Source organism: Larus michahellis, chromosome 7, assembly GCF_964199755.1.
Source record: "Larus michahellis chromosome 7, bLarMic1.1, whole genome shotgun sequence".
Classification (NCBI taxonomy): domain Eukaryota; kingdom Metazoa; phylum Chordata; class Aves; order Charadriiformes; family Laridae; genus Larus; species Larus michahellis.
Window position 1 is genome coordinate 20,941,727 of NC_133902.1, and position 15,663 is coordinate 20,957,389.

The 15,663-nt window shown below is 45.6% G+C and overlaps 1 protein-coding gene across 17 annotated transcripts in view; it reads right to left on the reverse strand.

Annotated features, from left to right (window-relative positions):
* Positions 1 to 15,663, reverse strand: part of UNC80 (unc-80 homolog, NALCN channel complex subunit) — a 127,607-nt gene that overhangs the window by 17,815 nt on the left and 94,129 nt on the right. For all 17 annotated transcript variants that reach the window (XM_074595113.1, XM_074595110.1, XM_074595107.1 and 14 more), the window contains 10 exons: positions 14,889 to 14,985; positions 14,034 to 14,204; positions 13,727 to 13,819; positions 10,969 to 11,004; positions 10,405 to 10,623; positions 7,886 to 8,086; positions 5,367 to 5,490; positions 2,945 to 3,070; positions 947 to 1,070; positions 5 to 211 (listed from right to left, as the gene is read on the reverse strand). In XM_074595113.1, the coding sequence (XP_074451214.1) occupies positions 5 to 211; positions 947 to 1,070; positions 2,945 to 3,070; positions 5,367 to 5,490; positions 7,886 to 8,086; positions 10,405 to 10,623; positions 10,969 to 11,004; positions 13,727 to 13,819; positions 14,034 to 14,204; positions 14,889 to 14,985 (1,398 nt within the window). The remainder of the gene's footprint in view (positions 1 to 4; positions 212 to 946; positions 1,071 to 2,944; positions 3,071 to 5,366; positions 5,491 to 7,885; positions 8,087 to 10,404; positions 10,624 to 10,968; positions 11,005 to 13,726; positions 13,820 to 14,033; positions 14,205 to 14,888; positions 14,986 to 15,663) is intronic.

Here is a 15,663-nt window from a genome sequence, read left to right on the forward strand (position 1 = left end):
TCACCCAGGTAGGCAGCCTGGCTGGTGGACTCTGCCAGCCCTTCCCGCCGCAGGTCCTTCCCCGCATCCCCCGGGGTGGAGCAATGGGCAGGAGAGCTCTCCAGCATAAAGTTCTTGCTGCGGGAAGTGCTGATGATGCGAGGTGGGAGGAGGATATTGATAACAGTCTGGAGCAGCAGCAGGACCTCAGGCTGCTCCAGCCAGGGGCTGTCTGAGATGCATTGGGAGGGAAGAGAGAGAGAAAGATCAGGCTACTTTCCATCAAAGACATCCAAAAGATCCAGACCCTGTTCAGTTCCAAAATGGGGTGCAATCTCAAATGTCCCCTAAGCCAAAACTCTGTCCCCCACACCTTGTTATGCTGCTCTCCTCCTGCAAGCAAAGGCAAAGTTTATTTTAGCGCCAACACAAACACACACAAAGACAGAGCTACACAGCACGAAGGAATGTCCCGTTCAGTAGCCTCATAATCTCATTTCCTTTTGACATTCCCCTTTCCCTTTACTCATTGCTTTCATTTAGGGATTTACCAGTGGTCACCCTCTATAGAAGAAAGCAAGGAGCAGGACTTGTGCCAGACAAGCAGCATGGATTGGGCAGACTGTGATCCACAGGGGCACACAATTTCTGTGACCTCTGCTGCCCTCTGTGGCGTCTGCTCCAGCAGATTTGTCTTGCCCCGCGCTCCAGTTTCAAAAGAAGGAGCACATCTGTGTAAGACCTGACTCAAGAACCACGGCACAGCTGAAACAAAGAGAAGAAACAACAACGTCTCCCTCTGGGGCTCTTTTCAGTCTCAGACCCAAAGGCCATTTAGCTGACATACTGCCAGTGACAGAAAACCAAATTAAAAGATACAAATAAAAATCAACAGAGAGCAGGGAAAGTGCAAACATCGGTTGTCAGAAAAGGGGGAGAAAAATTCTTTTTGTTAAATTAGTCAGACCTTTGCTTCCAGATCCTACTGTGAGCACAAATGGAATCAGTAGGTTTAAAAGCATTCCTTCCCTTCTTTCCTGATTGGTGAATGGGGAGACGACATGGCTTAGGGGGAAATCTTCTTTCAAAGCCTGTGCAGTAATAATAAGAAAGGATTAAACGATTTCATCAGCAGATCACGCACACAAGTTACTGCAGGGAATGACGATCCCCTGGGCATCCTGTTTACACAGCACAACACCAGCACTGATGTCCTGATTGAATTAGAAACCCTGAGACCACTTCGTCAGGAGTAACAGGAGTTCACAGAGTAACAGAGGTGCCACCTGCTCTTCTCATAGCCAAGAGGTAAGAAGCCCAGATTCCTCTCGCACAGATATCATTAACAAAATCAGATGTATCCCGGAGGAGTCAGCTGAGTGTTAGTCCTAAACTCTGCACTTCTGTGGATGGCATCGGGATCTGACCCAGACTACAGGGAATAAAAAAAAAGAACAGAGGAAATTGCACAAATGGCATGATCTAAATATTCTGCTGTCTGAACATGGAGGTTATTCCTGAACACATTTTTTTGTTCTGCCTCACTATGTGCTGCCCTATCATCCTTCCTAGCGCAAAGAACGAACTCCGGAAAAATAAGCAAAATGGACATTTACTACAAAATGGACATAGTCAAGCCTAAATTGAAAGGTCTTTCGTCTTTAGAGGAGGTAATACAAATGATGTCAGTAGAACTCTGCTCATTTGCAACCTCCCAGTTGCTACAGACTTAGCTGTGAAATGCAACTGAACCTTGCAGCCCCCCAGGCTTGCAGATCTGGGCTGAGAAATTCCAGAAGATGTTTTCTGATGGTGTGTGAAGTACTGCTCTTTCATATTCTGCTGGAAATATTAGGAATATGACTACTCATGTGTTTCTTTGTCATGTTTGGTTCCCATTACATTTAAAGCCCATGAAAAGAATGAGGGAACAGGGAGCAGAGGATAATAAAAGTAAAAACTCAAAATACTTTAAAAAAATTATTAATTTGGTATCTGGTTTTAAAAAAGAGAAAAGATTTCAGAGAAGGTGAAGGTGGTCTTTTTTTTTTTGCCTTTGTTTAAAGAACCATTACCTCAGAGCTGCAAGAAATCCATCCTCTTTCTGTGTCAGTTGGTACCAAAAAAGTCCTTTTGTGCCTCACGCTCTGAGGGACAGCACTGCGTTTTGGTGCCTCTAAGCCCTCCTTCCCGAGCTGCCCCACTGCTCAGAAATACCTGCTGAAGCATTCAACTGGATGTGCCAATGCATATTTAAAAATGCAAGCTGGAGCTAGATTAGGAAATTTGTCCTTTGTTGGTCACCATTCTGCCTGACTGCATGCCAATGGGGAGGGAAAGGGATACAGAGGCAGAAAGACTCTGCAATCGTTATGGCACTGCTATGAGAAAGGAATGGTGATGAATTCTCCAAAAAGCCCAGGATGTTTTTTTTTTATTCTGGGCAACAAGGATGCTATTGAGTCAGCAGCTGAAAAGCCAAGTTGCCCTGCTTTTTTGAGCTGGCACATGGTGCGACCAGCTCAGGTAAGAGCAGAAGAGCACAAACTCCACTCTCAGTTACACAGGTGGTCCCACAGGAAAAGAGGGAGGGTTGCATGGATGTGACCCAGGCCTGGGCCCATATCCCCGTGGCAGGAGACTTATGACAACTCCTTAGATCCTGCAGAGAATCCTAACGTGCTTGTCAGAGCCTCAAACAGCATCTATCAGCCGAACTCCCTGGACTTCAATGTCAGTGTTAAGCTGATGGATGCTTGCTGTGGACTTGGCCCCAACAGGTGGATTCTGAGCTCAGCTCAAGCCTTCAAAAAGAAGGGAGAATTTATATGTTGCTTCGCTTTCATTTTTGGTGTATGTTCCACAGTTTTTGCCCAGCTTTTGCAGAAAGAAAACAGAGCACCGATGAGTTGGTGTCTCAACCAGAAGCTATAACAGACCTGGCCACAGGCCAGGGCAGACACACCTGTATCTGCAATGCTACAAGCCGGACAACAGCTGTGCTGAAGGGCAGAGGTGGCGAGAGATAAGGGCTGAGATGAAGAAGGGGTAATCCGTCAGCCACACTGGAGGGTCCTACCACTCCCATCACCTGCAATACAAACAGAGCACATCACCACAGCTGACTACTTGCAGTTTCACCCATGCCATATCCTCCAACGTCAGTGAAATGGAGGGGCCTTCTGTTGAGCACTAGGTTGGGGTGGCTCCAGGAGAACCAACCCCCCCAGTGGTCCTTGCAGGAGTTGGGGCCAGTGAGGAGAAGGAGTTCTAGCAGGGAAAGGGAGGGGAGAAGAAGGAACCAGCAAGGAATGGGGGGGGTGCACAGGTAACCTGGTACATTTATAAATGTACCCAGTACCAGCCCTGAATGACCAGCACTGGACTGGTGGAACAGTTGGAGGATATGTCATGTAATGACTGTAACAAATAAAAATATGTCATCAAAGCAAAAAGTCTGCATTGAAACTGGACATCTTTTCCCTTCTCTTGCTGATCTACTTGAAAAATAATGTCCTAAGTCTGACCCAAGCCGGGTTTTGTACAGTGTTCAGATTCCTCTCAAACGCAGTCTGTTCTTAGGAGCTCATAAGTGTGACTCCTCTCACCTGACCCCAGATGTCTGAAGCAGAGTCACCTGCATGTGACCTGGTCGTCTGCAACTCCTTGATATATCAGCACAAGAAAACAACACTTCTGCGGGAGGGTTATTTGAACCATTTTTGGATGTGTCCCTCAGGAGGTATCAAATCACAGGCCTGCATATGCCTGTTTCTCTCCATTACTAGACACATCTAGGTGACGGGAACAGGGAGAAAGCTACCTGGCAAACACCAAAGCTTAGGGGATATGAATATACTCTATTTTTCAAAGTTCAGCCTGGGGAGAAAGGCAGTAACCAGTTTAGGTTTACCAGTTTAGGACAATTTAGAAGAAGAGGCAGAGCCCTTTCTTTATATCACCATGGATTATCATTTAGATGTTTCCCCGCCCTCCTGGCTGATCTCTTTTTGGGCTTCGTGGTGCAACTGGTCTACACAATACAGCATGCAGCCAGGGGTGCTCCTGCAGCTCACAGTGTCCACAGGTCTGACAGCTAAAGGTAAAATACTCTTACAAAAGAGTACATCTTTTCCTGGTAGCTCTCCCTGATGTTCCCAGCCAGCTGGATGCAAGCACGAGGACCGCGCTTCAGCACTGCTGAGCTTTCTGCTATATTTAGAGCACTAGCTAATTCTTAATGCTGGCCCTTTGGAGAGCTTGCTGGTGTGATTCACTCTGCCACGACTGCTTGCCAAACTGCAAGTCCATTCTGAACTTGTGTTTGAAGTAACTCTGTAGCAACCTCCCCATGTGGCAACCCTAAGCAGGCTGAGGGCCCAGATTTGCAGTAGCTACCTCCGCTCGAACAAGGGAGAAGTCTTACGGACTCTGACAGGTTGGAGCATCCCTGCCCTTGCAGTGATGAGTGCTGTATGGCCTTGAAGGGCAGGAGACTGGCAAAAACTGATATTGCCTTTTAACTGATGATCATTGTTTTTAAAACCTCCTCAGAGCACTGGTGAACTCTGGGAGGTTTTCTGTTACTGCACAGAAAAAGATACAACATTTATGTTCTAAGAAGAAAATGTTATAAACCCCAATAAAAATAAAAATACTAGTGCAGCCTTTCCCCCTTTATTTGTATTTTTTCCACATGGAATGTAAGCATGCATGTTTGTCCGAATGGCTGGAGTTACACTGATATAAAATTGGGGTTTTCTTCCAGTGCAGCAACACTACAGTCTATCACTGAATGGCCAGACAGGCTCGGTCTGTATCATCTCTCTGTTGTAACACACTTAGGAGCGTAAATTCTTCTAAGAGTGGGATCTGAACATTGTACAGTGCAAACCTGTACTAGATCAAGCCAGGGACATTGCAAACAGTGGAGTGAATCCACCCACGTAAACCCTCCTAACTAGCCAGCGCCTGATGGCCTCTGACAGAGCCATCGGGGTCCTTCCCCACTGGGGACGGTAGGTATCCCCAGTGCCACCCTCTCCCCGTCTCTACCAGGTGTGTGCAGTCTCCACCACCCCACTCTCCAACTTGCAGCCCTCAACTCTCAGCTCAATCTGGCAAAGGTGGATCTTCGAAGTGGTGCGTGGGAAGTGACGGAAATAAATCACTTGACCACGGCTACTGGTCCCTGTGTCTCCCCATGCACCACTTCAAAAATGAACCTTGCTATCTCTAGTGTCACTTGCGAAGTCCCCCTTGCGAGGGGTTAGGGGGAACAGGTAAAATGGCAGGAACAGGAATGAACTGTCATCTTCAGTCTGGAGAAGTCAACGGCTGGAGGGAGGTTTAGCAAAGGTTCACGGGGTTGCCGCTCGGCTACTCACCAGGTTGACACAGACATTGATCAGGGACCTAAGGTGAGGCAGGAAGGATATGATTGGCTGCCTCTGAAGTGTCAAACAAACCCCTTCAATCAAACTGCTGGCAGGCTCCCACTCAACCTGGCGCCTGCAATACAACAGTAGGTGCCGTTAGCCGCGGCCTCCTGCCCCCCACCAGACGCCCGCAAACACGGCGACTGACACACACTGACGCCCACAGAGGAAACGACGTTTCAGACAGCAGCGACGACGTCCGAGATGAGCACAGAGTGCGCGACAGAGAAAGGGTTTTCCTCACGCAGCTCAGGGGAGCACAGAGCCACAGAGCACACGGGGCGTTTGAGAGAGACGAGAGACGTGGCGGAGGGGCCTGCGCCAGCCACACGCGCCCCCTCGCAGTAGCCGTGGCGCTGTGTGTCGCTCCCGAGGCTGCCCTCGGGCAGGCGGTGCAGGACAGGGAGCCCCCGGCGTGCTGCCTCAGGCGGGCCTGTGCGCCGGAAAGGGCCTGCTGTGCCACACTCCCCACCGAGCCGCTCCTCCCTCCCGTGTGGCTTGTGGACGCTCTCACTGAGGGAACAGGCCCCATCATCCGTGAGTGCCCTCCGAAAGCCACTTCTTCAGTCTCATCTGCTCTGTCAGATTAACTCCCAGACAGAGCCTGCCCTAAACTTAAACTGGCCCAGCAGTACAATCTTTACCTTCCTCATACCGTGCAGGAGGGCGGATTCATTCCCTACCAGCACTGAAGTCCTTCATTCCAAGATCCTTTCCTCCCTAACATTTTTGCTTTTTTCACCAAAACAGCTTTTAGGGCTCATGACAGATGCTGAACGGAGTCCTCCTTAATCATAAGCAGACACAGCACAGGTAACATCAAAGTAGTTCACCCTCTTCATCTCAGGGCATGACTCTCTGCAGCAAGTGTAGCTCTCAAGCCAACATCTGACTGTGCGCTTATCGGGACAGAGAGACAAGGCTCGCGCAACGCGTTAGCTCACGACTAAACAACACCCTAGTCGAGTTCCTCAGTGGACTTCTTAGAGACACAGGGGGGATGAAGTGTTTGCTATGTAAGTTCTTATGCAGACCAACATACATCTCCTCTTTCAGCATCCGCTGTTCCTAAATCTCCAGAACAGTAGTTTGTTCTTGTACTTGTTCTTACATACATACTGCTGCCATCAGACACCGGTTTTGGAGCAGGGTGCCCACAGGAGGCAGCATGTAAGATTCTGATGGATGGCTCCTGGGGTCTGGCACCCAGCCCCGTCTCTAAGAGGCTTCTTGGCCCAATGACAATTAAATGTAGTTGCTGCATTTGGTCCAGTGGCTTTGCTGTCTCTATCCCTTTGTGTACAGAAGAGCAGTTTCAGCTAGGCATAGGCACACGTACAGAGAGAGAAAATATGAAGAGAATTTTAATTTATGAGCATTCATTCAGCTTACACAAAGAGGAACAGGAAGACCCCTAAGTTGCCTTGGAGGCAGAAGAAAGTATGAGTGAGAAAAGAAAGAATGAGCGAGAAGCAGGCAAGACATGGCAAAGAATCAAACCAACAGGAAGGAAAAGCATCGACATTTCTGCTTCTAAATTCCCTACAAGGGCAGGAGTTTCTTAAAGTAGATCGTTAGCCAAAGGAAAGTGATAGGTAGGGATGCCAGAAAGAAGAGATCACCTCCCTATTATTTGCTCCATCTGAGTTGGGTACATACGATTCCCACTAAGGTTTTGTGTCAGAGTCATAAATTCTGATGTTCTCTAACATCATTTGGCTTCTCAGCTGGGACAGCCAACAAAGTTCAATTTGAGCAGTTGAGGACATATGCCCATGCAGGTGACTAAGACCAATGACTGTTTTCACTCAGATCACTGGAAAATCTGCAGGGTTGGGAGATTTTACACTACCCAGAATGGATTTGCATCACTGCCCCTGAGGTGAGAATGCTCCGTATTGAATACTTCTCAAAGTTGCCAAAGCCGGTACCATAATGCTACTACGTGATGCACCAGGTTTTCACTAGCCACTGACTGGATGTGATTGATGCAGTTCTGCTCCCTTTACTGAGGAGCATTCAGAAGCTACTGCATAGCTCTAGACTATTTTTATCTTTACCGAGAACATAACAGTATTTTCATGAGAAGTAATGCTAGAAATACTCTTACTACAGTTCAACTTTCCGTTAAAAAATAAAACTAATCTCCCCAACTCACAGCTGAAATAAATAAAGAGGGTAGTGAGATGGTACAAATCTGAAGACTTATTTTGGAGACAGGAAACTGAGATTTCTGGAAGTTGTTTCTGTAGTTCTTAATAGCCATGCATTTCTTCTCTTGCTACCAGAAGACACAACAAAAATGTCAACATAAATGCACACTTACAGAGATAAATGCATCTGTTCATTTTCTGATATGTCGTAAAGGTTCACTGCGACACGACAGTTTTAGTTAGATGACATACCCAGACTTCAAGGCTTGCAACATCAGAAACAGACCCCAGAGGATTTCCATTATACCTGCTCACCTCAAAGTAGGCATCTTGTGAATTTTATTGAACATACGATCCAATCTCTTTAAGATGAGGATAAGGGCAGGTCTCACCGCCTCAGCTGTCCAGTCAGTGATGGGCAGCATCTCCATGATGTAGCGCCGGAGACCTCGGCTTTCCATCGTCTGTGTGTCATAAGGTGCCAGTTTCAGCAGGGAATGTGCAATTTCTGCCAATCTAAAACCAGGGTTTGTTAAGAAGCAAATCAAATACTACTTGCATTTCTTCACACATGCCAATGAACTAACAGATAAGTCTTTAGTAGTCTAGTAAAAAGAAAAAGAGGCAAAAGTCAAATGTGCTGCTATTTAAACTCTTAGAACCGATACCACAGTTCCTGGTCTGTTAAGATTCTTTTTCTCAAATCACCGTTTATATTTATGTACGCGTGAATGGTCTAAAGAATATTATTACATTGATATTAAATGTACCAAAGGAACATCAGGAATCATGGACTTGTGTAGCTAAAACCAAAGTACCTGAGCTGTTAGTAAGATTACAACATTGCAAGTGTCTGTGAATCACAGATCTGACATCACCTCTATGTCAATTAATGAGTGATTTGGTTTGGTTTTGTGCTTGTTTTTCAGTGTCACCACTTTTAAGAGGTCTCACTGTGCAATTTTCAGGTGTTACATTTTAAAAATAATGTGCCTCCCATAGGTTTACACAACATGTACTTTTATGATTATTCCCTGCAGCTTTGATTTGTTTCTCCTAACACCTCTACAGATTGTGTTGCTGTTGCTTCTTCAAACCTTCCCAGATGGCCTTGCCAATGGCATTTTCTGTATTGACTGTGAAATACCATGGCAACATTTAACTTACACTTGCAGTTTGACAAAGACCCACTGAAATACTTGAATATTTGCAGTAGACAAAGACAATAATCAGTCCCTACTAATAAAAGGGATAGAAACCTGTATACTCCCTGAAGCATCAATAGACTTTGCAGTGGACAATTACAGTACAATCTTATTTGTACTGTGGGGGCTTCTTCTGAAATGTCTTCAACTAATGGAACATATTTCTATTCTCTTTAAAATCTGCCTAGCAATATCAATGGCAATGAGTTCCTCAGGTTAACCAGAAGTTTTTCTTTATCCAGTATTTCTTTATCAAATCCTGTCAGTCATTTCACTGATACTTATGAAATGAATTTATGTAAGTGTCTAGACGATGTTTGCTTTTATTTAGGGCTAACTATGATAAAGCAATTCAGGTTCCAACCACAATAAAGCAGTCATTTCCAGCACTTCTCAGGAGACATAAGAGAATGGGAGCACAACTCGTTATCATCTGCAAATCACACCCTTACTTTTACTGCTGTAACCTTCGACTATGAAAGACCATCTCTCTTAAAAAGAACGCAGTATTTGCCAGCTACTGTCTACTGTGACTCACTTTCACGGAAATCTTCTCACAAGACAGTATCTTTCCAGAAAATACATCAATAACACCTTCTGTACATATGGATTTAAGTTTGTTTAACTCATCTTTTAAGAGAGGGACGTAAAATAGTTTAAGATAAATTTAACTCAACTACTCTGGATCATAAAAACATGTAGAAATGAAGTTCCCACATTACTGTCAAACTGCAAACACTTCTGGTAGTATACTCGGAACATTCTTGTTACACACAAAAATAAAACTAGGATTCTAAAAAGAAGCAATCCCCTTCCTTTACTGCACTAAATAAAGGTCATTCATCAGACACGCATTCCTCACTCCCATTGAAATAGTTAAAAAAACTCCAACATGTCTAACCAAGGACATAACCTGTCCTGAGAATCTCACCTTTGTTTCTAACATAAGATTAAAGTTTTTATCTCAGACTTGTATTACTAAAAGTCATGGAGTGTGTGATGCAGCTAAACAGGTGGATTGATTTCTGGGGCTTATGTTCTTTGGAAAAAGCGTAAAGGTGGCACTGCAAAAGCAGCCATATTCCATCAGGTTTCCATTTTTTTGCAGCCAAGCACTACATAAGACAGACATGCGTCTGTGGAAACAGATACCTCTTGTTTAAAATTACCCTCTAAATCATTAATCATTTGCTAGAGGAGGGTAACACCAACATTCAATTCATATGCAAACACACAAACCAAACAAAAAACCACCTCCCAATTCCCAGAGGAATTTATGGCATTTATTAAACAAGACCTAAATTAATGTCAAACACCATTGTGTGTTCTACAGAGACAGCCTGAATCCAAAGATCTCTAACTGTAACAGACTCTGTCAGCTAAGTGGCTTTGCCATTTTTATTCAGAGCATGCATGTGAAATGGAGAAGAGCTTTTTGAGGGTTTTCCTTGGTCCAGGGGAAGGAACAGAGCTGGTTCGGTGCATTGCTAGGATCTGTCACCCTTCATCTTCCTTTACGAGGCATTCCACTACCAAAAAGTGATTCTGTCTGCTATTATGAAAAATTAAGAGCTAAAAGAAAGGAATCCCCTGAAATGAACAAGCCAAAGCAGAATGCTTGTGCGATACCTCATGTGGGACTTCACATCCAGCAGCTCCAGAGAAGTCACTCGGGGCTCACCAGCCAGGTTCTGCAAGATCTTCAGCCTCGGACCACAGTGCTTGTAGAACTCTGTGCAGATATTCAGCAGTGACTCCCGCGGTCTCCTGAACTCCTCTCTGGCAATTCGCTCATCCAGCTCCTCTCGGGGAAGACCCTGGCCCTCCTCCAGTAAGTGAAGGTTCTCCCTGGAGGATACAAAATGAGAAAAGAAGGAAGCTTTTTATGCAGTGGATCAGCATGGATAGATTATAATGACCTCTCCAGCTTGTTTTTGCAACAGATGATTTCCCCTGCCATTGAAAGGAAAGAGAGTTGCATCTGCAATTAAAAAAAAAAAAAAGAGGAAATAATCATCTGCAAAGTCTTGTTAAAACTATGAATAATTTCTATACAAACGATTCTTTGCTGCCCTCCCCTGAAAAAGGGCTGACTGTCACAGCTGTAGTGAGTGTGACCCAGTAGTGAACCTGGAAACTGCTGGGCAACATCCATCGCGTGTCAAGGAAGACTGGGTGAAGATTTTACTGTACCTGATAAAGTGTAGTTTGGCTCCCTGTTCTGGGTACCTGGGAAGACAGAAAGAGAGCAGCTGTAAACAGCAACTTAGTAATGCCCAAAGTGTGCCTTTCTGACAGAAGGCAACGCTGCTCCAGCCCAGGGGTATACTCGCCATGGGCAGGATGGTATCGCTGGAACAATGGCTACACATAGTGACCACGCCGAACAGCCTTTACCTCCCAGCTGTCAGCAAACAACAGATTCCTATAGTTATTGCCCTTGTTATAAAAGGAAAAATTCAGGCTTAAAAATCACAGCCGTCTTTAAAGCAATTTCTCTTCCTCATTTTCACCCCAGTGCTCAATCTGTTTCATGAAGCCAGAGCTCACCTAGAGGAAAGAATACCTCAGAGTGGTTTTTTGTTTTGTTGCCATTTTTTCCTGCCACTTGTCGAGGAAGCATTAACAAACCCTGCACCACTTGGCTAACACATTGGCTAGCACAGTGATCCTTCTGCCACCAGGAGACTCCTGCTGTTGCTAGCAGATGTCTGTTGCAATGATAACACAACAGAAGAAACAAGGGCAGGAAACCTCGAGCAGTGCAAAAATATTTTGGATCAGAGACTGAATGTTTGATAATCAGAAAGATCTGGAAATGTAAACCAAGATCTGAAAGTGCAAACCAAAATGTTTGAGTCACACAGCATAAGGAGTCTCTACATTGCCTGTCAGCAGATACATATTAACTGCTCTCCCAAATCAGCAGACACACAAAAAAGTACTACTTTGCATTACACCTTATTTTCCCTAGACTGAGGAATCTCGCAATGGAAGTAAATGGCATATCTACTGCAGACTTGAGCATGAAGGGGCTTATCTGCTTCTCAGCTCCAGGACTGAAAGTCAAAGCTGTGTTTCATTCAGACTAATTCCAGGAGTTACCAACCAAGATGTGTGCATTACGCATCTATAAATTGATGTGATCGTCTTCATGCAGAGAGTGATTTCTATCTCAGTTCATAGAATCATAGAATCATAGAATTGTTGAGGTTGGAAGGGACCTCTAAGATCATTGAGTCCAACCTTTAGCCTACCCTGACAAGAGCCACTTCTAAACCATGTCCCTAAGTGCCCCATCTACCCTTTTTTTAAACACCTCCAGGGATGGTGAATCCACCACCTCCCTGGGCAGCCTATTCCAATGTTTAATAACCCTTTCAGTGAAAAAATGTCTCCTAATATCTAATCTAAACCTCCCCTGACGTAACTTGAACCCGTTTCCCCTTGTCCTATCACTTGTCACCAGGGAGAAGAGGTCAGCCCCCATCTCTCTACAACCTCCTTTCAGGTAGTTGTAGAGGGTGATAAGGTCTCCCCTCAGCCTCCTCTTCTCCAGGCTAAACAACCCCAGCTCCCTCAGTCGTTCTTCATAAGGTTTGTCCTCCAGACCCCTCACCAGCTTTGTAGCCCTTCTCTGGACACGCTCCAACACCTCAATGTCCCTCTTGTAGCGAGGGGCCCAAAACTGAACGCAGTACTCGAGGTGGGGCCTCACCAGTGCCGAGTACAGAGGGATGATCACTTCCCTAGTCCGGCTAACCACACTATTCCTGATACAGGCTAGGATGCTGAAGACAGAAGAAGACAGGGAATAACTTGGAAAGCATGTCTTGCCAGAAGGGTGTTCCTGATTTACAGTCCTATACAGCCCATGGTGTTATACTAGACTGTTGGCTGGGTACAGACTTACTATCAGTTGTTACAGACAAAAGAGAAGTCCAGAGGAAATACTCTGCTCTGGAAGAATGGCTGCTCCAGCTTTCGCTGGGGAGAATTCCCTTTCCAGGTGAGCATAAGCCATAGCCTGGCCAGGAGAAGGCAGGGCTGCCCAGAAGAGTAATCAGTACTGCAAAGAAAACCTTCATAATCACAAATGCTTGTGGGCGGATTTTGTAACAAGATTCCTTAAGCCCTTGCTCTATGACTGAGTAAATTGTCCAGTGGCAGCCTAATTTGAATGGCCAATATGGCCAAGAAGCAGTATTACAGTCTGCTGGTGCCATCTTCTTCCCTATTTCCTTCTTCATGCTAAGTTTTTGTTTGTGGGGGTTTTGTATTTTTGGGGTTTTTTTTTAAGGAGGACAAAAATATTGCCAGTCATTCTCCCCTTTCCCTCAAATTCCCTGCCACCCACTCCTTTGCTACCTCTAACTGCAAAAAATCCCCAGACCAATGTGGAGGTAAATGTGATAGAAAGAAAACGTAGGTAAAGGGAACGGGAAGAGGAAGAAAAGAAAACTACAGGAGGTGCCAGTCTCTGTGAGTCCCAACTGATGTCCAGTTTGAGCTTGTGCGGCTGCTCAGTCTCTCAGAACAAGGCCAGAAGGATCCGACCCTTCCACTTCCCAAGTGTGCTCTGCCCAGTGGCCGCTCTGACAGAAGGAGGCAAAGCAGAGAACTGGGGGACAGAGTTGCTTTGTCAGTTTACTTGTAGAGTGAGAAAAGGGAAATTTAGGATGGGTGTCCTCCACACTGATATCTTGGTCTTCTGTTTAGTCACATGGTTTTAAACTAGAAATTCTAGTCCTGGGGATTTGGTTACTGGCAGAAATTCAGTCCTGTGCTATGTGCTCTTTTTATCTGACTGTTTTCTCTCAGAGTACCTCAGGCCCTGCCTCAGACTGCTGAGGAAGTGCTCCGAGCCCTCTGAGCAATGAGGTGTTACCTTACTCCCCCCCCAAAAAGCTGTTCAGAAAAATGAGAAAGAAAGAAAATCCCACTGACTTACCTGGTGTTCACACCTGCAGACATGGTGTGGTTTGCTGTTGTGGTCCCTTTATGGCCCTGGTCACACCGACTCATCTGTGGGGCTGTCATAGGCCTGGCAAAGGGAAGGTGAATAGCACACTAACGACTAAATCTAACAAGCACGCTGAAATTCTACAGGTGATCTGGTGAAGTTTGGCACTAATTTTACCATGCCTAAAACTCGACCATTATTCAAGCTAAAGTTGCATATCGTGACCTCCTGTGCATTCCCTCTCCCCGAACTGATAACCAGACGCAGGCTCAGACCTTTGAACCACGGGGGTTACCTGGTGAGAACTTCTACACTGTACAAGAGGGCCTGCAAAGAGGTGGCAAGGGCAGCCATAGCAGCAATCTCCTCACGAGCTGCTGTCACAGTCTCCACTTGAGAGGTTTGTCGCTTCAGTTTCTGCAAGTAACAGGGAACCAGCGCTTCCAAGACCATCAGCATCTGGAGGCTGGAAAAATAACCAACACTTGGTCTGTTTTATCTTGTCAGTCCTGAAACTCACATCAGGTGGAGGCTTGAGTTTCTATCTGAAGACCCATGGACTGCTCACTGGCCTTGAGATTTCATTGCTTCTCACTAGATAAGCAGTCCTGGGCCAAAGAAACGCTTGGATCAGGGACACCAGGGGGCAAATTAGCTGATGCACAAAACAATAATAATAAAAGCAACCCAGACGACTGGGTATCTTCTGAATGTCATCCATTTGCAGACATTAATTTTCCCTTCCAAAGACTCCTTTCTTCTCTGGTTCCCTCTTGGAAACCATCTTTTTTGTTTTACCAGTTCACCTCCCTTCTCTCTGTATCTTCCTGGTCTTTCCAGCTGCCTGTTTCTCCCCTCCAGTTCCCTCTCCTTTGGCTCTGAGAGCAGAAGCCTGCGGGGGCCCTGGAAACACAGCCTACGTGCTGCCGCTCTGACTGCCGTCCCGCTTACAGCTGCAGCCAGCAGCAGGCAGGATTTGGAGCTGGAGCCCCAGGAGAGGTGTCAACAGGCAGAGGTTTGGCCTCACAGAGAAGCCCCGGGCATGGAATTTCTATATCCTCTGCCTCCATTTGTCTGCCTTGCTTTTGCATGCCATATGCCGCTTTTGTGCCTTTTCTGAGTCTGCACAAACCAAGAAAACAGATTAGACCTTCTGAATGATTCAGGAGCATAGGCCACCACTGTCACACAGAGCTTGATGGCTTCACTGATCGAAAAGGTCAAGTCTTCGTTCCCATAGCAGAAGTCTGAGGGAGTAAAGCAATATGAGAAGACTGTCACACAAACATACCGAATATGAAAGGAGCTAGAACGCTCCTTCCTTTTTCCCCTTTTCAATTGCTTGCTTCTCATGTTAACAATCCCCAATAGGCTCTTGATTTTTGACAAAAATCTGCCTATAAAAAGGAAGCATATGCTGCACTCCCACTTGCACTCTGCTGCCCAAGAACTCAGTAGGTGAGAAACAGTTCTCAGTAGGTCGAATCACTGCTGAGCATAAGGCTACGGCTGCCACTGCAGTCCTGTTTCAAACATTGCCCATCACAAGCAAAATCTTAAGCTTATACATGACAAGGACACGTGTCAACTGAATGACAATTTTTATGTTCCCTCCGCTTTTTCCTAGGTGTTTGCACCGCACTAAAAATGATGCTGATACACCACTGATGGCAGAAGATAGTTTTACTTCTAAAAAATCAAGTCCCTTCTATACTCATAGCCACATGGGCACCAGCACAAAAGTGAGTCTGGTTTGCTATCGATTTGAGAAAAAGTTTTCAAAAGCATTTAAATCCCATACGACAAATATTGCTCTGGGGATAATTAGTGCCAGGCACCAAGAAATTGAATTATCCAAGGAGTAATATTTGTAATACAACTATAGTCCCATTTTCAGAAGTGACTTTGGTATAGAGGGGCCCAAG